This window comes from Microtus oregoni, unplaced genomic scaffold (genome assembly GCF_018167655.1).
Source record: "Microtus oregoni isolate MIOR12 unplaced genomic scaffold, Mior012 001426F_ref0000464, whole genome shotgun sequence".
Lineage (NCBI taxonomy): Eukaryota > Metazoa > Chordata > Mammalia > Rodentia > Cricetidae > Microtus > Microtus oregoni.
The window spans coordinates 1-22,335 of NW_024545180.1; the positions used below are offsets into that span (position 1 = coordinate 1).

A 22,335-nucleotide genomic window follows, 5' to 3' on the forward strand; every position below is an offset into this window, starting at 1 on the left:
CTCCATGCATTCTGTTTTTACCCAGTTGTGGAGTCTCGGCTGCCTGCTCCTGCCACTGTGAAATCTTCCACATTCCCCTGCAGCCTGGATTAGACCCTTTTAATCTGTGAGCTAAAATATATTCTTTCTGTGAGCTATTTTTGAAAGCAATGAAAAACATAACCAATACAAACTCCAACTATTCTCTATCTGTGGGTCCCACCCTGGCTGTCCTACAGAAGTAGAGAGAAGGGCTTGAAGCTTGAAATTCTGTTGTCTCCCTGTACACATTCTGGCCTCTGAGAACCCCCTCCTTCTCTCAGCAAGGAAGGACTCACCCCTTCACAGCAAGGAAGGACATTGGTTTCTTACAGCTGGTCCTGGTCAAGCATTTTTTTACTCCATTAGTTTGAAGCATATTGGAGATTGTCATTTGAAGGGAGATGGTATTTGTGATTTCTGTGTCCTATTTATGTCCTCCTGTAGTCAAAATACATTTTATACGTCAGTAAAACTGCCTAAGGGTAAAGATGAGTTGTGTTTTATCCTCAATGCAGCCTTGACCTGGGATAAATGTTTCAAGACCTTTCAGGGTCGCCCTAGGAAGACAAGAAACCCTCATAAAGTGGAGAGTGACCTTGTGTAGTAGAGACAAACAAGGCTGTTTTTTGGAACCTGTCTTGTCCCAAGGAACTGTGGGTGCTTGGGTGGTGTTGTGAGCAAAAAGTCTAAAGCCCTTTTAAAGGCTCCACGTATTCCTTGTGTATGCGTCCCTCTCCCATAATCTCTGCTCAAGACTTCTCAGCTATGAAGTCTGCATAGACTGCAAGGGGGAGAGGCCTGCAAACTGCTCCTCCTGGATGTATGGAAGTGTGGGGTCAGAGGTGCCCAGCTGTGATATAGAAACAGTTCTGAGTGAGACTGCTTTGCTACAAAGACCGGAGCAAGTATCTTTGCCTCAGAGGGGGAAACTGATGTCCTAGGAGAACTCAGAAAGACACTTGCTCTCCCCTCCAAGATATCCCACCCCCATCACCAAGACATCATCCCCAGCACATTTTAAGTTGATGTCAGTAGGAAATGTAAATAAAATATAATGAAGCCAAAACATTGTAAAGCATGACGGCCTTTATTTCAACCGCACTGAACAAGATTCTCAGGGGGGTAAGGGCCTGGGCAGCAGAACGCCATGGCCCCGTTCTCGGCCTTTTTCTGCCCAGCGGCCTCTCCCGAGAAGGAAACAGAGAGACAAGTGGACCCTCAGAAGCCCTGTGGGAATGGAGAGGAGGGCTGGGGTGTTCTCTAGGGGAGAGGGAGAGAGTAATTGCAACTTGTTGTGATTGGTAAGAGGCAGGCTGACTCAGAGCCCCACCTGAAGAACTTGGGACACACGTGCCAGGGCTCTCTGGAACCGACCCTTCCAGGGCCTTCTTGGAGGAGCAGCCTTCCCGGTTCCTCTTGGGCCATTGGATGAGTCCTCCATGTTGTGAGCAAAGACATTACCTTCCTGGAAGTATTGTTGTGGGTTTCTCACAGTCTGAAAAAGAGAGTTTAGACCTCATGTTTGCGGTCCCTCATGACTGTTGTCCATTACCTCAGGTGGGTACTGTGATGTGTATCTGCACTACTGGTTGAGGTGCTGAGGATGGAGAAGTTGGGAGCCCTGGCCTGAAGAACCCCAGTACCCCTGGAGGATGTTCCAGAGCACATGAACATGAAGCTCACCTGCCCAGGGGGTGGAAAGAAGGGAAAGGATATCATCTTCCTAGAGTGTGACGCCCCACTCAGGACATTTATCCACAGTTCTGCTGAGGTCCCCACTGTGCTGGCTGTGGAACCGAGACCTGCCCCCTGCATAGCCCTAATCTCCACCCCTCCATGGCCCTAAGCCCCATTGTTCCTGCCCATGGTTCCTCCCTGCTTCAGTTCAGTACATTCTGCTCAACCAGTAGATACATTTCTGGAGCATGACCTTCGTCCTAACTCCCGCCCCCAGAACTTTCTGTTTCTTCCTCTGCATTTCACCTTCACTCTGGCCAGCCTGAATGAAGTTCTGCAGGCTGAACTGAAAATGTCGAAGACTTCGGGTACATGGTGAGTTCACTTTGCGTGGGGTCTCCGCTGACAAACGTGCTCATGATGCCTGTCTGTGGTCGCCCTGTTTAGTTAGGACTGTGAGGTTTCTCATGGTGCTCTCTTGGTGCATGGTTCAAAGCGTTCATAAAATTCCAGAACAACGTCTGGTCATGGCGCTGTGAGGCTGGAAGGCCTGGACCCTACTTCTTCTCTCTGAGGCTTTTGCTCTGTGCAGGTTACCCGCATATTTGAGCATCTGCTTCTGGTGAATGATGGAAAGTATTTGTGCAGGACAGTCCTCAGGTCGTAGGTATTAAAGGTTAGCAGTTTACTCTTAGAATCGAGATTCACTTTGGGTTACATCTTGGAATCTGTTGGAGCCATCAATCTTTGTTTGCTTTTTCCCCTCAGGGCACCCCCTTTTTCTGTCCCATTTCCTATTATCGTGGAGTCTATGTAGTGCTGTCTGTGACCTGCCTCTGATCTCACTGGAGTGTGTGTCCTGTCCTAAGGTGACTCCGTGCTGTGGTGCTTACCTCCGTGTTGGAGCATGATAGTGAAATGCTGGGGTTCAGCCATTCTCCATCTTTGTCCTCTTCCACATGTCGTTGGCCCTTTTATGTCATAAGCACTGCTATAGATCCTTGAGCGATAACTTTTCCTTCTCTTGATGATTACAGAGAGTGGAAAACTTTTGAGTGCTTTAAACAGTGAGCAGAGCATACTTTATTTTAATACCTATTAGCAAGATTTTAATAGTTTTCTCTAAACAAATGTTCCAGTGCTTGTGCCCATATTCTTCACAGATATTTTGTTTATTTTAATGTTACTGTCATTTTAAAAAATTCTCTTTTGGTGTATTTGTTTGTAGTTTATTGTTGTTTTCATACTAATTTATCTTCTAGCTTTGCCAAAACCGTTTCTAACAACCAGGTGATGACTTTTCATGGGGCCTGGAAATATTTTTAAAAATATTCTTTGAGGCTCTCTGCTCCTCCCTGTTCTAGAGACAGCCGCTTCTTTTCCTGCAGTGCCAGCCTCGTTCCAGAGACACGATGGTGAAGGTCGGAGTGAATGGATTTGGCCGTATTGGACGCCTGGTTACCAGGGCTGCCTTCACTTCTGGCAAAGTGGACGTTGTTGCCATCAATGACCCTTTCATCGACCTCAACTACATGGTCTACATGTTCCAGTATGACTCCACCCATGGCAAGTTCAAAGGCACAGTTAAGGCTGAGAATGGGAAGCTTGTCATCAACGGGAAGGCCATCACCATCTTCCAAGAGCGAGATCCCGCCAACATCAAATGGGGGGATGCCGATGCCGAGTATGTTGTGGAGTCTACTGGTGTCTTCACCACCATGGAGAAGGCTGGGGCCCCACTTGAAGGGTGGGGCCAAGAGGGTCATCATCTCCGCCCCTTCTGCCGATGCCCCCATGTTTGTGATGGGTGTGAACCATGACAAGTATGACAATTCCCTCAAGATTGTCAGCAACGCTTCCTGCACCACCAACTGCTTAGCCCCCTTGGCCAAGGTCATCCATGACAACTTTGGCATCGTAGAAGGACTCATGACAACAGTCCATGCCATCACGGCCACCCAGAAGACAGTGGATGGCCCCTCTGGGAAGCTGTGGCGAGATGGCCGTGGTGCTGCCCAGAACATCATCCCTGCGTCCACTGGCGCTGCCAAGGCTGTGGGCAAAGTCATCTCAGAGCTGAACGGGAAGCTCAAGGGCATGGCCTTCCGCGTTCCTACCCCCAATGTGTCCGTCGTGGACCTGACATGCCGCCTGGAGAAAGCTGCCAAGTATGATGACATCAAGAAGGTGGTAAAGCAGGCATCCGAGGGCCCACTAAAGGGCATCCTGGGCTACACTGAGGACCAGGTCGTCTCCTGTGACTTTAACAGTGACTCCCACTCTTCCACCTTCGATGCTGGGGCTGGCATTGCTCTCAATGACAACTTTGTAAAGCTCATTTCCTGGTACGACAATGAATTCGGCTACAGCAACAGAGTGGTGGACCTCATGGCCTACATGGCCTCCAAGGACTAAGAAGCCCACCCTGGACCACCCATCCCAGCAAGGACACAGCAAGAGAGAGGTCCTCGGCTGCTGAGCAGTCCCTGGCCTAACTAACCCTTAACACTGAGCATCTCCCTCACAGTTTCCATTCCAGACCCCCAGAATAGCAGGAGGGGCCTTAGGGAGCCCTACTCTCTTGAATACCATCAATAAAGTTCATTGCACCCCTCAAAAAATATTCTTTGAAAATTTCACACAGTTATCACGTTTATTCCCATCCTCCACTTCTCCCAGATTGCCCCTCCCTCAAGATTCCCCCTTTTCATTTTGAATCTATGTGCCTCTGTCTACAGTTCGTGCCTGACTGAACCAGCTATGGCTTAAAGAATGATGCTGGGTGCATGTGGTGAGCATCTGGAGCAACATTCTGCCACATTTCTTAGATATTGACAGGAAATTTCTGTCTTTCCCTTATCACGTGTTTTCTGTCACAATACAACCTAGACCATACATCAAGGTAAAAGTGAGAACATTTGAGGGAAGAAGGGAAAGCCAAGGGTGTGAAAAGAAGGTAATAGAGAAAAAAAAGATAGGTGTCATATGTTGTTGGATGTGAGGAATCAACCTTCCACTGTAAATGTGATAAGGGTGTGTATGCAGGACCTGGAAGTACAAGGGATCCTTTCTATATGGATGAAGGGGACTCAATGGACAGGGAACAGCAGAGGGTAATGGGGGTCAATGTGAGCAAAGTATAATACACCATTGTGAAAATGTCATTAGGCCCATTATTTTGTGTGAAATCATAAAAATTAATAGAAGTGTATTTAGCATTTCACCATGAAACATTTCCTCTATGGTTTGTTTTTTGCTTTTGTTTCTTTACAGATAGATATTATGGGATTGAGAATATTCCCCTATGTTCCTAAATTGGCATACCTTCTTTTTTGATGTTTTTATCACTGGAGTTTTCAGATTATCACATCCCCTTTCCGGCACACATCTTAGTGACCACTCTTCTGTTATCCCACTAATACAGTAAAATTCATTCATGGATTTCTTTTCCTGCCCTTTCTTTTTATATACAGTCTTACTCTGTAGGAGACAAACTGCTGGAATTCACAGTGTCTCCCAGTCTGGCCTCCAACCTATGGTGTTCCACTTGCTACAGCTTCCTGTGTGCTAATAATATTATAGGAATGCACCTCCAGGCTAGCTTTATTTGTGGTATTTAAGTGTCAAACTAGGGACTGGAGTGATGGCTCAGTAGTTATGGGCACTTGTTACTCCAGCAGAGAATCTGGGTTCAACTCCCAGAACCCACAAAGTGGCTCATGACCACCTGGAACTCCACTTCTAGGGAATCTGGTGTCCTCATCTGACCTCCGAGGACACCAGGCAAATGGTGTGCATATGTACAGGCAGGTAGAATACGCACACACACATAAATAAATAAACCTAAGAAAAATTAATAGTAAAATGGTCTTGCATTCCTAGAGTAAAGTGTACTTGTTAATGAATGTTTTTCCATACACTGATTCAAACTGCTAACATTTCATGAGAGGTTTGCATCTATGTTCATGAGAAATACTTGTCTGTAATACTTCTTGTGCTGCTTTATATTTTTAATAGTTTTATTACATCTTTGAGAATTTCATATAATGTGTTTTGATCACATTTACCCTCAACTCCTCCCCTTAACTCTTCCCAAGCCCACCCCTACCTCCCCAACTCTTACCTTTTATTCTGTTAGAGTTTTTATTAATATATATGTACATGGGGCCTTTTGCATGTGTCTGCTGGTATCCAAGAAGGCCAGAAGAAGATGTTGGATCCCCTGTAGCTGGAGTTAGAGATTATGAACAATTTCCTGTTGTGAATGCTTGGATTTGAACTTGGGTCTTCTACAAAAGCAGTACACACTCATAACTGCTGAGCCATCTCTCTAGTACTATTTTTTGGTTTGTTTGTTTTCATAACCCATTGGCTCCAGTTTGGGCTCTCGCAATACTTCTGGGGATGAGGCCATCTACCCGAGCTTGGTCACCTTACCAGTAGCCACAGCCTTAAAAGAAATCGTGACTCTTCCTTCCCCAGAAGACATCAACACCTCCATAACACCTCAGTTACAGGTGGGCCCTCAAGAACCCCTTCCTGCTTCATAGTCGAATGTTGACTTTTTTTGGTGCAGGTCTTGGGTGGGCAGCCACAGCTGCTGTGAGTTCATGGACGCAGTAGTCCTGGCGTCTCCTGACGACATTATCTCATTCTTGTCCTCCTCTACCACTGAGTCTTATGTTTCCCTCCCCCCTCTTCCAGGGATAGCCTTGGGGGTGTGTATGACATAGATGTCCCATTTGTGACTTAGCATCCCATAATCACTTGTTCTCCACACCGTGAATGGTTACAGGTTTCTTAGTTAATTGGCATTCACTGTTCAAACACAGACACTTCTCTGACAGGGTCTGGGAGATACACTAGTCTATGGGTTGAAATATACAAATTTCAAGAATAAGGCCTACTATATCTATTCAGTAAAATCACCATAGCAGATTTACGTTGGGACCTTTGAGCTCCCCAACCATGGATTCTTGGCCAGATTTGCAGGCCTTAAATCCAAGCAGAAAGCAGTTTATCCCTGTAACACATTTTACTATGGTACCTAGGGACATATATAGCCATGGTGGTCATTTCTGCAGTTCACAGGGTTCACAGCTAGGGAAGAATATTGAGGAGGTCTTCCTCTCAGCAGCCTGCATAGTACCTTCTAGTACTGTAAATGCTAGCTAGCAGAAAGGAAGCTTCCAGGGCCGCTTCCCATCTCACTACAAGTGTTCTGTGATTTCTCTTCCAGGATACCTCATCAGGCCTTTCTCTGGGCCCAGGGGGATCAAACTCAGGTTGTCAGGCTTGTATGGCAAGCATGTTCACTTGATGAGTCATCTCCTGAGTCCAACCATAAGTCTTGTTATTTAAAAATTATTCAGTTTAGTTTTCCCTGCCTTGCTCTACGCTGCCCAATCAGGCCAAGCCAGTTTCCTTTATTAACCAATGTTATTCACAGCATACAGAGGGGAATTCCACATCAAGTAGTTTGGCTACATCATTTTCACCCCTACCTCTCCACCTCCAATTCCTCTCATGTCCACTTCACTCTCACTCAAGTTTATGACCACTTACTATTTTTAGTTGTATTGTTTTTTTTCAAAAGTAAACTGTCTTTTTTCACTTAGATACCAATCCCAATTCCCAATCCGTCTCGTTCTTCCATTCCCTTCACCTTACCACCTACTGCACACCCACCCCCCCAATTCTCAGAGGATCCAGCGCACATTGTTTTTGGGAACGTCCAAGAGCATTCTCACTTTATCTAGCCTGAGGAAGGTATCCGTCCAAAGAGAACGGGTTCCCAAAAAGCCAGTACCAGCAGTAGGGATAAATTCTGGTGCCACTGTCAGGGCCCTTTTGTCTTCCTCAGCCATACAGCTGTGTCCCACATTCAGAGGGTCTAATTTGGTAGTAATCTGGTTCCTTCCCTGTCTGGCTGGAGTTGGTGAGGTCCCAGTATCTGAGGTAAACTATTTCAGTGGGTGTCCCCATCGTGGTCTTGACCTCCTTGCTCATATTTCACTTTGCCCTTTGTATGCTTTAAAGATTTGTCTATTTCTGTCCTTTGCTTACATCTCATGTAGGTTATGTATTGTTGAATGATACCTTTTTTTGTTTTGAGATACTGTCCCCCTAGTTAACCCAGAATGGTATGGAAGTTCTGATCCCCCTCCCTCACCTTCTTGAGTAGCCTAATGTGATTCCTTATGAGAAGCAAGAGGACAGGCAGTGTAAAGGGGGATCCAGGTGGTAATCAAGATTGAGGTTAAGTGTGCAAACAACCTTAATGAAAAGGTAAGGGAAATAAGGCATTCATGAGACTCCTGTCTGAGAGCATGGGACATAAAATCCCAGGCCGAAAGTGAAAGAATGAAGGCCATGAGGAAGACAATTAATGATGCGACAGAATGGATGGAGTGTAGTGATTGTTGAAGATGCAGGACTGTCTGGGCCTGAAAATGGATTGTGAGGAGAGAAGATAAACAGAAAAACTCATGATCAGGTTGAACATCTGTGAGACTGTGAAGAGCTTCGTATATGTGGTGATGGAGGAAGGTCATTGGTTAAATAAAAAGAAACTGCTTGGCCCTCATTGGTTAGAAGATAGGTGGGAGGAGTAAACAACAGAACGCTGGGAGGAAGAGGAAGTGAGCTCAGACTCCACAGCTCTCCTCTCGGGAGCAGACGCCTCAGAGAGACGCCATGCTCCCAGCTCCCAGGCAGATGCATGCGATGAAGCTCCGAACCAGGAAGGACATAGGCTAGAATCTTCCCGGTAAGCACACCTAGGGGCACTATACAGATGATTAGAAATGGGCTAAATTAATATGTGAGAATTAGCCTAGAAGAGGCTAGATAGAAATGGGCCAAGCAGTGATTAAATGAATACAGTTTGTGTGTTGTTAATTCGGGCATAAGCTAGCCAGGCAGGCGGGGTGCTGGGGACGCAGCCCCGCCGCTCCTATTACTACAAATTTAACCAATGACCTTACTCCATCAATGTGGGACTCTGTGAAGGGTACTATATAAGAAGGCCTAGGTGAAAATTGAGAAAGCATAGGGAAACGAGGAAGTGAAAGCTTAGTCCAACAGTGAGCACAATAGAGAGAAAAGTCCCAGTCACTGAAGATGTAGTTTTCTAAGGACAGAGTAAGTAACCTGGAGATGGGGGACCCAGGTGCTACTCTGACCCCCACTCCTGACCCTAAAGCCATGCAGCATAACTCATACCTGCCTTACCCCGCTGCTTTTCTGACTCCACATGTAGCAGTGGGCATGAGACTGGAGCTCCCCGGGGGAAAGAATTTGCCTTCAGAAGGCCTATAGGCCACTCGTACAACTTCTACAACCACTGCTTCTCTACCCAAAGCAGGGATAAAAAGCGTTTCTGCCTCTTCCATGCCTCAAATGTCACAGAGCACTGCCTTCTTGTGAGTGTCATGTCTGGCAAGGTAAGGGTCAGGCCTATTCCACATTGCTAACCTTGGTCCTTCCATCCTTCACTTTAGGGAACAGCATGGGCTCTTGCCTGCTGTGATCGCCTCAAAGAAAGAGCAGAGGACAAGGCTGAAGAGGCACCTGGATCAAGGACTGATAAAGAATATGGCTGTTGCTCCTAAATTCTACAAGCATGGCAAGAAGCTGGCTGGTGTAGCAGAAAGCCGCAGTGAGTGTCTTTGGTTAGGGAAGGAACCTGAATTTAGGTGGAGGGAACATGAGTAATTCTGTCAGCATCCCTGTCTTGAGATTGCAGTGGGACTGTTGGTAATTGCTCATCAAACCAATGTTAGGAATTAAATGCTTTGGAGAAATGTCCACATCCCTTGCTTATATTTTCTATAGGTAGACATTTGTTGCTGAGTGGTAAGTTTGTTACTTTTATCACTGTCTTGCTACTTAGCCCTGAGTGTTCTCCTGCCCCTATTGAATCAGGCTCCACAGTGGCCATTCACTAGAAAAAGAAAGCAACCCAAGAGTTGGGAAAGAGGCATAGTGTGGTAAACCCTCCAAATGGGGCCGGAATATTTGGAAGGATGGTGTCAGTGAGGCTTATGTAAGCTGTGCCTGGTGTTTTACAGATGGGCAGGAGAGCACTGTGCACAAGAGGGAGGCCAGGTCCCACAAAGTTCCACAGGAGGTAAGGAGATTCTGGTGCTTATGGGAGGTGATTCCAGAAGCTCCTCCCCTGACCCTTTGTACTGTGTCCTAAAGTCTTGGGTTCCATCCCCACATCGGCCGTGATTTACCATGTGAGCTCAGGTTTAACTGCATCTTCCTGGATTTTAGTGTGAACTGAAAATTAAAATTAAAGGTAAGCCTCAATGATCTTCAAGGGCTTCAAGTTCTGACATTCTGAGTTGCTGTAGTCATCTGACAACATGTTCATCTCTCCTCTTTTCATGGTAGGCTGGGTACCCAAATTCCTACTATTGTCTCTACTCTGGCAGGGAAGTTCTCAGGGAACTCATATGCCTAGCCAGCAGAGAGAATGGGCAATTCTGCCCCATGTTCCAGTGAAATTGGAGCAGCAACCAGCGATTTCTTTTTCCTGGGCACCTCGTGATCCATCTGTCAGGCCCAAAAGGTGAGTTGAATATGGCCCTAAAGCCAGCTGTATCCATATTACTCCATGTTAAGCACTGTGGTTGGTGCCATGGGAGATTGGCAAATGAGAAAGGAGAAAGAGGAGAAGGAAGAAGAAATGTAATAGGAGAAGAGGAAGTGTGGAGGAGGAGGAGGCATCACCTCAGAAGGAGGAGTGAAGAGAAGGCATTTCGCCTTGAGAATTCCTAATCTTGAGGGTTCCAATAAGTGATTTCATCTTTCCAAGTCTATGTTTTCTGGTAGCCACTCCGGGACAACAGGCTACGTTCATGACATTGACAAGAGAAGTAGAAGAAGGTGTACCACATAGGAAGCCCTGAATGAGCCTGGGCTGTTGCTCCATATCACAACAGATGGATGTGAGAGAAGATTCGGTTGGAATTTGGGGTCATGATGGGGAATGCTATAGAGGCCTAAAGGAATGCTAAAGTCAATAGAGAAGACTTCCTAGAGAAAGGCCTGGCTTGTCCTTCATTGTGGGTTTCCCCTCTCATTAGCATCTCAGTAGGGGAGAGGGGAGAAAGACAGAGTCACAGAGCTTCCTGGGAAACAGACCTCCTCCACAGACCAGCATCAAGGTGCAGATCTGGTTCAATGTGTATGTTCACTGGCATATATGCATACATTACCCAATCAGCTAAGGTCACATTGAGTTACTGTCCAATGAGTTCAAATGCCTTGCACCCCACGTCTTGTGTGGGTATATAGGGGCAGTATGTCCTGGCAGTGTGTCTGCAGACAAAGGGCAGGAACCAGGCATCTCCCTGGGCTTTGATGCCAAATTAGAGAGTCTGCAGTTAGCTGGGACTCCATTATGAGTCGTCTAGCATTCCAGAGACACAGATCTGCTCATACAGTTAAGGGGGGGGGCATTAGCAGTTGTCACGGTCCCTGTCTGTTACTGACACCATTTGAACAGAGACTGACTCATCAATTCATAACCACTGTGGACTGGGAAAAAAAGGAAGCAAGAGCCAGTACCTGAAAAAGGAGGGGCTCCCATCTGTAGTAATAAGAGTGGCGGGGCTGCGTTCCCAGCACCCCGGCAGCCTGTCTAGCTTATGCCCCGAAATAACAACACACAAACTGTATTCATTTAATCACTGCGTGGCCCATTCTCTTCTAGGCTAATTCTCACATATTAATTTAGCCCATTTCTAATCATCTGTGTGTAGCACCCCAAGGTGCGCTTACCGGGGAGATTCTAGCCTATGTCCATCCTGGGTCGGAGCTTCATTCCGGGAGTGGGGCATGGCATCTCTCTCAGGCGTCTGCTCCTGAGAGCAGAGCTGTTGCGACTCTGAGCTCACTTCCTCTTCCTCCCAGCGTTCTGTTCTGTTTACTCCTCCCACCTATCCTCTAACCAATAAAATGGGCCAGGGCAGTTCCTTTATTAGCCAATGACCTTCCTCCATCATTTCCCCTTTTTCGGTTTAAACAAAAAAAAAAAGGCTTTAACATAGCAAAATTACATATAACAAAACAGTTATCAAGTAAAAGTTACAATAATCTTTATCATAACTAAGGAAAACTATAACTATAACTAACTATTCTTAACTCCATCAAAGACTCCAGAAAGATATATTACCTAAGTAAACAAGAACTAAGAAACTTCAAACTCTAGAAATGACAAAGACATCTCGCTGCCTGGACAGTCACCCAAAGTTCTTTTGTACCGTTGGGGCATCCATCTTCAGCCTTCAGGCCCATGGTATCCAGCAGACATTTCCATAAAGCAGGAAAATTCAAAGTCAGTTCAGTCACTATCTGTTGTGTCCTGCAGAATGTCTTGCAGACTCTTTCAAAATGAATCAGGAACCCCGAAAGATCATCTCACCTTAGGCAAGTTCAGTAGTCCCCTCTCTGCGGGTTCTCTGTGTCCAGTTTATGCAATAGTCCAGGCAAGAGCAGTTTCTTGCCCAAATGGCTATCAAACTCCATAAGGTGCCTCTTCGATGCCCATCTTCCTCTTGAAGTAGATTGGTGCTGCCAGGAGCAGAGTGTCTCATTGTCATGAAAAGTCCTCAGTTATTAAAACATTAAATGTCCTATTCTGTAATATTTGAAAGACATGAAGAATATCTATCTAAACTATATCTCTATATATCTAGAAAATCTAACTAACATGACTACAAGCTTTACTATTATCGATGATTATCCATTAACAACCTATATTTCTTAATTATACAGTATATATTTAAATAAACTACACAATCACGATACCTTAATCAAAATCAGAAACACTTATATATATATAACAAAATTGACCTTAAATCTCTATCAATAAAGCAAAATCTATACTAATGCAAATTATTCATACCTATATCATATCCCCCTTTAAATGTAAAAGAACGTTTATAAACCATATTTGGGAACATGGGCGCAGTTTTTTCTCTCCAAACTGCTTCCTGCTGAATGGGGGCGTCGTTAATTAGGTCTTTCATGGTATAACCTGTGTGCTAGTTTCATCTCAGTTGGCAGTTGAGCGAAGCAATTTTCTGAAGGTGTTCACACCAACCCTTCAGGAGGGCGTGGTCCATCATACCAAATCGGTATAGAAGAAATGAACAGCGTCTCATCCTCTGTGAAAACAAAATAAGAAACTCCTTTCCAAAGTATCATGTCCTTAGATCCAAATTTCAAAGCCAAGGCATCAAAACATCCATGTTGGATTAGCTCAGCAGCATCTACAAATAAATATCTTTTAGCAGCTGTTGGTCCTTCCTCAGCATTCAAACGATTCAAAGAGAGCATAATAGCATACAGTATCAAAATTCTCTGTATATTTTCCATCTTTGTGCAGCTTTGTTTTAACCTCTATTTTGTTTATTTTTACTTTTAACTCTTTGCTTTTTGAGACAGGTTCTCTGTATCTTTGACCTGAAGTAACTCTGTAGACCAGGCTGTCTTAGAACTCTCAGAGATCCGCCTGTCTCTGCCTCCCAGGCATTGGGATTAAAGGTGTTTGCTACTACACCTTGAACTCACAGAGATCTGTTTGCCTCTGCCTTCTAGGCACTGGGATTAAAGGCGTGTGCTACCACACACAACAACTCTCTTCCTTTTTTTGTTTTTTACTTTTAAGAACTTTAAATTTTAGTCTGCATATATTTTTAACACACTTTAAACCATTCAGAAATTTTCTCTGTCTTTGAATCTCTCTTTACTGTATATCTCTCTTTTTCTGACCACATGAATCTTTAATTTACCAAGCAAACTCAGTAGGACTAAAGGCGTGGCTTTGCCAGCTAGATCCAGTCCATTCCTTAGCTTTCCAGCCTCATGGCTGAGGTACTGGCTGTAGGCATGAACCGCCTGCGTAAAAGAGTCAGAGTTTGCCCTGGCAGGACAGCCCAGAAAGCTGGCATTTTTAAACGGCGCAGCTTTTTTCCTGCTATGGCTGAAAACTGAAAAGCATGTGTTCAGCTTTTCGTCAACACCGTTTAAGTGTTTCGTGGCAGAACCTCTTAATGAGCTGCAGGCTTTGCAGCTAAAGCTGAGTCAGGAAGCCTCTCTTAGATGCGGCGCTTGCTTGCCTCTAGCAAGCAGAGTAGAACCGAGAAATTGCTGCTACCAAGAAACCAGGCACAATGCTTTCATTTTGTTCTAGAATTACTTCCCAAGCTGTCTCAGGCTTTATGTGGAAGCAGTTGTCCCTTCGTGGTTGCCATATGTAATAATAAGGTTGCCATATGTAATAATAATAAACTCTTATTACTACACCCATCTTTCTGGCGGCTGTGCAGATTAGAGCATAGTCTCTTTGGGTTCTTTGTCATCTTCATTGCAGCACAGGGAAGAAAGATTTGGTAGAAGTTAGCATGTCAAGAAAAATATAGACGTTTTAAAAGGAAACAGGCCAAGAAGGTGGCTGGTTGAAAAGGACAAACATCTTGGAATCGTTCAGATTTCCCCAGCCTGGTTTGAAAACCCCTGGTCTGCCAAGTGTTCCAGTAGTAGGTTTCCACCAGAGGGTTTCATCCCCTGGCCTCTCCTCTCCTTGTTTCTAGATTTTCAAGTGCGACCCTGCAACCCAGTGCTACCCCTGGCCCTCTTCTTCTGCAGCCACAGGTCCTGGCAAAGTAGTGGGGTCCAGGTCCCTGGGAGGGAATGAGCTTAGTGAATGGGAAGAGCAAAAAAGCCTAGGGTGGGGGTGGGTGCTGGATGGAACTGGATACTTAAAGGGGCACCTGTGTTAGTGAGAGGAGGTGTGGTTTCCCAGATGCCATTATCTGATGCCATTTCCTTTGCAGGTCCCTAATGCCACCAAGCAGGATTCTGTTGTTGCTCTCTTAGAGTGGCAGAGGAAGCTGGAGGCCGCAGAGGCCCTGTTGGCCCTGAAAAACTCTTCTCAGGATCCTTGTGATTCTGCCTCTCTGCAACATCGTGGCAGCATGCCAGGTAGCTGTCTTCTTCAAGATGGAGCCTGAGGTAGGGGTTGTTGGGAAATTGGAAGGGTTGTGGTGAACTGGTTGTGGTAATATGTGGAAACCTGGATTTGGACCTTCTGGATCAGGCATTTCAGATGCTCAGTCCAAGGTGGGAGATGGAAATCAGGGGCTTCTCGGTGAATCCCCAGTTCTGAAGTGCTTTTGCTCAACAGCAAATGGCCTGACATGAAGTAAAAACAAAACCACCAGCACCACAGTGACAACAAAATGTCCCTGTAGACTGAGCCCCCGTCCAAGGTGGCCAAGTCTTATTGGAGTCCAAGGGCATGTCAAGGGAAGGAATAGAACTAGGTGTAATAACTCGCAGCCCATGGCAATATCTTCAGTCCACTGGAGACCGAGGAAGACTGGGAGGACATGCATGGAGGATAAGGGTCCGCAATGGAACGAGATCATGCTGACGTCTTCAAGGCATTTCCCTTGTAGCTTGGATGCTTTCCATTTGGAATGTTTCCCTACATGCTCACTGCTCCATGTGGTCACTGCTCAGAGGAAAATGGCATAGTTGGGAGGCTGGACGGGAAGGCTGAGCCCCAATGAGAAGCCTAAATAAAAACCCTGATGAAGTGTGTTAGTGGGAAGCCACTTTGGGTGGTGGGCATCAAAGAACAAAGGACCGTGAAGGAAGCTGGAGACCTAGCTTCTCACAGAGGTCTGGCAGAGTGGGTGATTCAGGCTGGGTCAGAAAATATGGGGGAGGGGTGTGAAGAGACAGTACATCTCTGAGAAGGGGAGAATCCTATCTGAAGACCTCAGGATTGACAAAAATAATGGTGACCCTGACTGAGAAACGCTAGAGCCAGGATCAGAGATATGGGGGGTGTTTGTTTCTGGTTTCAGTGACAAATCATAGATTCGGTGTGGCACCAAAGTGTGTGGGCTTACTGCGTGGAGACGTATGTAACCTGACTCTGACTTTTCCTTTTATTTTCAGGTAGTGATGGAGAGAGAGGACCACAGTCTCCTAGTTCCTGCCTGCCACCAAAGCCTGCCAGCTCTGTCTCACTTTCTGGACATCTGGAGTGCATGTCCTACTTGACCTGAGAGCCGGGAGTAGGAGGCCTCTCTAGAGCACTGCCTGTGTGGTATCCTGTTTCATGTCTAAAATGACTAACATTTGTAAATTGTTTATTTTTGAAACAAGTTCTCATGTAGCCAGCCTGGCCTCGGATTCAGTATATAGTTGACAATGACTTTGAACTCCCAATCCTTCTGCCTCCACCTCCCAAGTGCTGGGACTACAGGCATGTACCACCATGCCTGCCTTTTTAAAATTATTATTTTAAGTGTTAAAGAATTTTATAAACTTTCAGGCCTTTTTATGATATAGGGAGTCTACTTGACTGAAGATTGATGTTGAACTATATCCATTATTTCTTTGGAATAATGGTTTTTTATGATTCTTACAAAACCAGTATTTTGTTATCCAATGTGATCGATCAATGGGATTCTGAGTGGGTTTGCATCTCAGCGTTTTCATTTGTCCTGTGATTGTATATGCACTGGCACACGCCTGTTTGTAATCATCCATGTGGAATCCTGAAGATTTGTCACTGTGTCTAGGCATATGTGTGTGTGAAAAAATAATAATAAACATGATGTAGGCACTGAACAACACGAGCTGTTTTTAAATAGTGTCAGACAAATATCACAGAGGATTGTTTACCTTCACCAAGCCCCAAGTGAACAAATACTTTAGTTTTTTAAATTAATTATTGGGTGAAATTTCAAAACTTGATGCTGCAGACATCAGTCACATGGCCTTCCCAAAAATGGCCATAATAATTTGTTACCCAGAGTAATACATCAGGTAATTGATAGGAATTATAGGAACACTTTTTTTTAGAAGCCAAATAATCTTTTAATTTATAAAACATTTCCATTTTATTTTGTTTATTTTCTTCTTCTTCTCCTTCTTCTCCTCCTCCTCCTCCTCCTTATTATTATTATTATTATTTTTTTTAAAGATTTCTGTCTCCTCCCCGCCACCGCCTCCCATTTCCCTCCCCTTCCCCCAATCAACTCCCCCTCTTTCGTCAGCCTGAAGAGCAGTCAGGGTTCCCTGCCTTGTGGGGAGTCCAAGGACCTCCCACTTCCTTCCAGGTCTAGTAAGGTGAACATCCAAACAGACTAGGCTCCCACAAAGCCAGTACGTGCAGTAGGATCGAAACCCATTGCCATTGTTCTGGACTTCGCAGCAGTCCTCATTGTCCGCTATGTTCAGTGAGTCCGGTTTTATCCCAGGCTTTTTCAGACCCAGGCCAGCTGGCCTTGGTGAGTTCTTGATAGAACATGCCCCATTGTCTCATTGTGTGGGTGCACCCCTCGCGGTCCTGAGTTCCTTGCTCGTGCTCTCTCTCCTTCTGCTCTTGATTTGGACCTTGGGGTTTCAGTCCGGTGCTCCACTGTGGGTCTCTGTCTCTGTCTCCTTTCATCACCTGATGAAGGTTAATATCCAGAAGGATGAGTACATGTTTTTCTTTGGGTTCACCTTCTGATTTAGCTTCTCTAGGATCACTTATTATAGGCTCAATGTCCTTTATTTATGGCTAGAAACCAATTATGAGTGAGTACATCCCATGTTCCTCTTTTTGGGTCTGGCTTACCTTACTCAGGATAGTGTTTTCTATTTCCATCCATTTGCATGCAAAATTCAAAAAGTCATTGTTTTTTACTGCTGAGTAGTACTCTAATATGTATATATTCCACACTTTCTTCATCCATTCTTCCATTGAAGGGCATCTAGGTTGTTTCCAGGTTCTGGCTATTACAAACAATGCTGCTATGAACATAGTTGAGCATATACTTTTGTTGTATGATAGGGCCTCTCTTGTGTATATTCCCAAGAGTGGCATTGCTGGGTCCAGGGGTAGGTTGATCCCGAATTTCCTGAGAAACCGCCACACTGCTTTCCAAAGTGGTTGCACAAGTTTGCATTCCCACCAGCAATGGATGAGTGTACCCCTTTCTCCACAACCTCCCCAGCAAAGGCTATCATTGGTGTTTTTTATTTTAGCCAGTCTGACAGGTGTAAGATGGTATCTTAAAGTTGTCTTGATTTGCATTTCCCTGATCACTAAGGAAGTTGAGCATGACCTTAAGTGTCTTTTGGCCATTTGAAGTTCTTCTGTTGAGAATTCTCTGTTCAGCTCATTGCTCCATTTTCTAATTGGGTTGATTAGCATTTTACAGTCTAGTTTCTTGAGTTCTTTATATATTTTGGAGATCATACCTTTGTCAGTTGTGGGGTTGGTGAAGATCTTCTCCCAGTCAGTGGGTTGCCTTTTTGTCTTAGTGACAGTGTCCTTTGCTTTACAGAAGCTTCTAAGTCTCAGGAGGTCCCATTTATTCAGGATGCCCTTAATGTCTGTGCTGCTGGGGTTATACATAGGAAGTGGTCTCCTGTGCCCATGTGTTGTAGAGTACTTCCCACTTTCTAGGAACACTTTTAAAGCCTGAATATTCTGAATCTTCGATTGATGTTCCAAACACATGCACTGCAGGCCTTACCAGGCAGACAGCTAGCGAAGTGAACATAACTTGATCTGGACTTTTTATTGTACCTTCCTTCCTTCTTTGCCTTATTTAAAAAAAAATCAGGGTCTCAGTATGCAGTGCAGACTGGCCTTGAATTCACTGCATACCTGAGATTTGCCTATGAAGACCTTGTGGTGATTTTCCTGCCTCAGCCACTCAAGTGTTAATATTCTAGTACACTTCTCCTTGCCTGGCTTCCTGCTTCTGTTTCCAATGACACCTGTGTGATGATGATGCTATCCAATCACCACAATTCCTTTGTCTTCAGAGGCTCTGAAGAGTCAGGATTCTTATATTCTCTATCTGATGGCAGAGGAACAAACATGTAAAATCAATGAGGATTCAGAGAATTAATCTGGACTGAAGCCCATCTCATACCCCCTTTCTTCCCATGATCCCCCAGTTCATTATCCTCCAGTGACAGATGACTGTGTTCCCATGGTCCTGCAGTAGGGTTTGGTCCAAGCCTTGCCTTGGTTCCACAGTTGAGCTTGGGGAAGGGGAGGGTATGTTTTTGTTGAAGGATGTGGCACAAGGAGAGGGAAGACAACAGAAAAAATACAATACACATTTGAGGAAGGATAGAAACTCAGTATTTGGGCCCTTTCATTTTTTGTGAGGCCTATTGCCTTTCTTTCAGGGTTTTCAGACCTGACACTCTGCCCTCCAGTGTTTTATAATGAAAGGGTCTCTATCTGGCATATTTTAGTTCTCTTTGGATATCGGTGCAAATGTTCAGTGTTAAGCTTTTTGGTTTGTCTCCCTTTGTCATGTACTGTCACAGTTCAGAGTCTAAAAATCCTCACCTCTGCTATATTTTGACTCTCGTATGTTATATGACGTTATTGGTTAGGTCTGAACATACCCATCATTGCAGAGCATCTCTAGAGTGGGTCAATTTGAACAAGAAGTGTTAAAGTAAAAGAATATATGCTGTTATGCAAGCCAAGCATAGGCTTTCTAGGGGGAGGGGTGTTTAAGGGGAATTCTCTAGGTTGTCTCATTTGCTGATTACACAGTTCCAATATGTCAGTGAACTCCCAAGTTGGAGATACTTTTTTCACACTAGTACTTTAAGTTACTGCTTGAACATGGTCAGTAGTGAGATATTAACAATAATTAGAGATTAGAGAATTTGGATGCACATAGTATTTCTTCATTTACACTACAATGAATGTGGTGAGCTTATACAGTTTTTATTATAGCAATTGCCAGTATTTAGGAATGGGTCTCAAGTGCCTGAAAATTTAGCCGTTAACTGTTATGATCCAAGAGAGCCGCCCCAGCAGCCCACCTCTTTCCATCTTTTCCAAGAAGACTATTCAAAGTAGATCCAGTTAACATTGTATTGCCATAAAGGTGAAGGACAGATCTGAGCCTTTAAAAAGTAGTATTTTATTAACAAAAGGGTTTTGGAAATGTTTAGCAGAGTGCAACGTCAAAGTCATGTATGTTGAAATGCACATTAGTGTACAGAGCCAAATGTTGCTATGTGATTAGTTACAATCAAAATAGACGTCCTTATTTTAGACTGGTTTAGAACTACATCAGGATTGAAGGATAAAGAGCACAGTAACTCACCAAACCTCCCTACTGTCTTTGTGAGACGAGACGCTACTGTTCTTGTGTCACACGGTGATATTGCTATATTTTGTAGTATCTGTAAATCTGCTAATAATTCCTGCCTGTTCTCCAACTGACAAGATCAATTTCACATGGTTTCTAAATAGACGAAGACTTGAAAGTGTGTAGTTAGTGAAAGCGAGGAGCATAAAACAGACCGAGATATGTAGCAGCAAATTATGTGGATTAAAAGTACATCACACACAACAGTGCACAGTTCACAAAACATAAATGGTATCACAGACATGAAATCCCTGAGACACTTGCACAGCCCTGAGTGGGGAATGACAATGTGAATAAAAGGAGATCAATGAGTAGCTAGAGGTAGAACCCTTGCGGAGATGCAGAAACCACTGCAGCAAATCAAGTATTGGCTTCAGTTCAATTCTCAAGCCACAGGATCTAAGAAAAAAGGCAACAGTAAAATTCTGAATTGGACTTCTTCATCCAGAATCGGTAGATCAGGCAATTCAGATCATCTATCCCAGTGACGTAACCCATATAAGAAGACACTGACATTCCTTGAATTGCCAGACAGATGACGAGAACCCCAAGTCCAAGATCTTGCAGAGGCAAAGTCATATACCAATCTTATATTAGGTATTGGATGTTTTCCTAGTAGGAAACATAAAGCTGAATGTCTGGTAGAGCTTCTTGTGCTCTTTTGAGGAAACCAAACAAAGCAATGTTCCCAAGCCTGCCAAGAATGATGGCCTATGATGTACTGTACAGCCGGGAGCAGGGAGGGGCATGGCCCAGTCACTGGAGCAGCACTGGGCTCTCAGTGGATCTTAAAAATTTACCCTCTGAGACATTAAGATGATTGTGGGGAGGGAAGCTTTCCTAATCCTGCAATAGGCAGCAGCTGAGTAGCTCTTCTGGAGGACTGAAAAAGACAACAAAAACTTTAATACCCTTTACAAGTGAGTTCTAATTTCTTCTGCTACTACTCATTCAAGAACTTATGCATTTGACACTTTTGAAAAATCTATAAAATACATTCTCACTGCAAATTAAAAATACGATTTGTTAAAATTTTAACGTACCCAGGATTTAAAGAGTCTTGCAAACATAAAGATGTGTTGAGAAAAACTAGACTTAATAACAGCTGTGTTTTTCATTACCTAAAAGATATGCCTTTAGGTCAAAAGCATGAGATGCTCATGATGAATAGATGATGCACATAGTTCAAAGTATCCGCTAAATTGGTAAAAAGCAAGTCCATCAGTTCTTCAGGTCTGTTCTGTAGCTCATTTCCTTTCATACTCATGTCTAGGTGAATTACCTAGCTACACCAAGGTGGAGAGGCTAACCCAGAATTTCTTCAGCTTCCTTTTCCTCTCCATTATTGTCATCTCCAGACTCTTTGTGATTGTCCAGTCCTGGTCTGGAACCCTGATGTATAACCTGTCTCACTGATCTTTCTCATTGTCTTGAACCCTTTTTGTCAGCATCTTTCACTCACCAAAGGGCTGGAATCTCATGGTTGATACTCATAAGGTCAACACACACAGGAAATGTGAGCCTTTGTCTAAGGTGGGGATGACGTTGGGCCTGTTCTTTTGTTATTTTCTTCACTTGCTTATCCAGTAATTCTGCAGGTGATGGTGTGGAGTATCTCTATCATGCAGAGAACATTCAAGATGTTAAATGTCTGATGCACATGAATGCCTTAAAATGAACTTCCACAAAAGCCTTAAATACCTGATGTTTCCAAATCCTGTTCTTTCCGTGGTGTAAGACTTCATACTCTTTTCAGCTCTGCACCAAGAATGTGCTGCTTTGGTTTGCTTCTGTGCTTGTGTGTGTGTGTGTGTGTGTGTGTGTGTGTGTGTGTGTGTGTGTTTGTTGTGTATGTATTTGGTGTATATGTGTGTGTTTGAGTGTGTGTGTTTGTGTGTTTCGTGTATTTGGTGTTTTTGTGGGTCTGTTTGTGTGGTATATGCATGTGTGTGAGTTTCTTGCCCCTTTATGTGTTGTGTGGATGTGTGTGGGTGTTCTCACCTTTCTATGTTTGCGTGAGTGTGCGCGTATGTGCATATGGAGTTCAGAGAGCAATGTTGAATGTTTTCTTCTATCATTCTCCAGCTTTAAAAAATATTCTGCTGGGCAGTGGTGGTGCACATCTTTATTACCAGCACTGGGAGACAGAGGCAGGTAGATAGATCTCTGTGTGCTCGAGGCCAGCGTGGTCTACAGAGTGAGTTCCAGGACAGCCATGGCTACATAGAGAAACCCTGTCTTGAAACAAACATTTTATATGTATAATCGTTTTGCCTACATGTATGTATACACCACATGGGTGCCTGCTCCCATGGAAGTCAGGAGAGGGGGTAGGATCTCTGGAACTGGAGTTTTGGACGGTTGTGAGAGTGCTGGGAACATAATCTGAGGCTTCTGCAGAAGCAGGCAGTGCTCTTCACTGCTG

General features: G+C 44.4%; 1 protein-coding gene across 4 annotated transcripts; it reads left to right on the top strand.

Annotated features, from left to right (window-relative positions):
- The first annotated feature begins 5,937 nt into the window (after positions 1-5,937).
- Positions 5,938-22,012, top strand: LOC121445837 (doublesex- and mab-3-related transcription factor C1-like). 4 transcript variants are annotated; one of them, XM_041647985.1, is made up of 9 exons: positions 5,938-6,215; positions 9,201-9,358; positions 9,771-9,829; positions 9,979-10,003; positions 10,099-10,276; positions 14,307-14,367; positions 14,550-14,697; positions 15,682-15,832; positions 21,498-22,012. In XM_041647985.1, exons 2-8 carry the CDS (start codon positions 9,295-9,297, stop codon positions 15,789-15,791), a joined length of 645 nt encoding a protein of 214 aa, XP_041503919.1. In that variant the 5' UTR covers positions 5,938-6,215; positions 9,201-9,294; the 3' UTR covers positions 15,792-15,832; positions 21,498-22,012. The 4 variants fall into 4 exon arrangements, with proteins under 4 accessions (XP_041503919.1, XP_041503918.1, XP_041503920.1 ...); XM_041647984.1 differs by lacking the exon at positions 21,498-22,012 and having other exon boundaries at positions 5,944-6,215; positions 15,682-16,666; XM_041647987.1 differs by lacking the exon at positions 21,498-22,012 and having other exon boundaries at positions 5,963-6,215; positions 14,550-14,727; positions 15,682-16,666.
- The last annotated feature ends 323 nt before the right edge of the window (positions 22,013-22,335 follow it).

Coding starts and splice junctions, on each gene's coding strand:
- LOC121445837 (XM_041647985.1), top strand. CDS start 9,295: ATGGCTGTTGCTCCTAAATTCTACAAGCATGGCAAGAAGCTGGCTGGT. Junction 9,359..9,770: donor TGGTGTAGCAGAAAGCCGCA/GTGAGTGTCTTT, acceptor GGTGTTTTACAG/ATGGGCAGGAGAGCACTGTG. Junction 14,368..14,549: donor CTCTTCTTCTGCAGCCACAG/GTCCTGGCAAAG, acceptor TTTCCTTTGCAG/GTCCCTAATGCCACCAAGCA.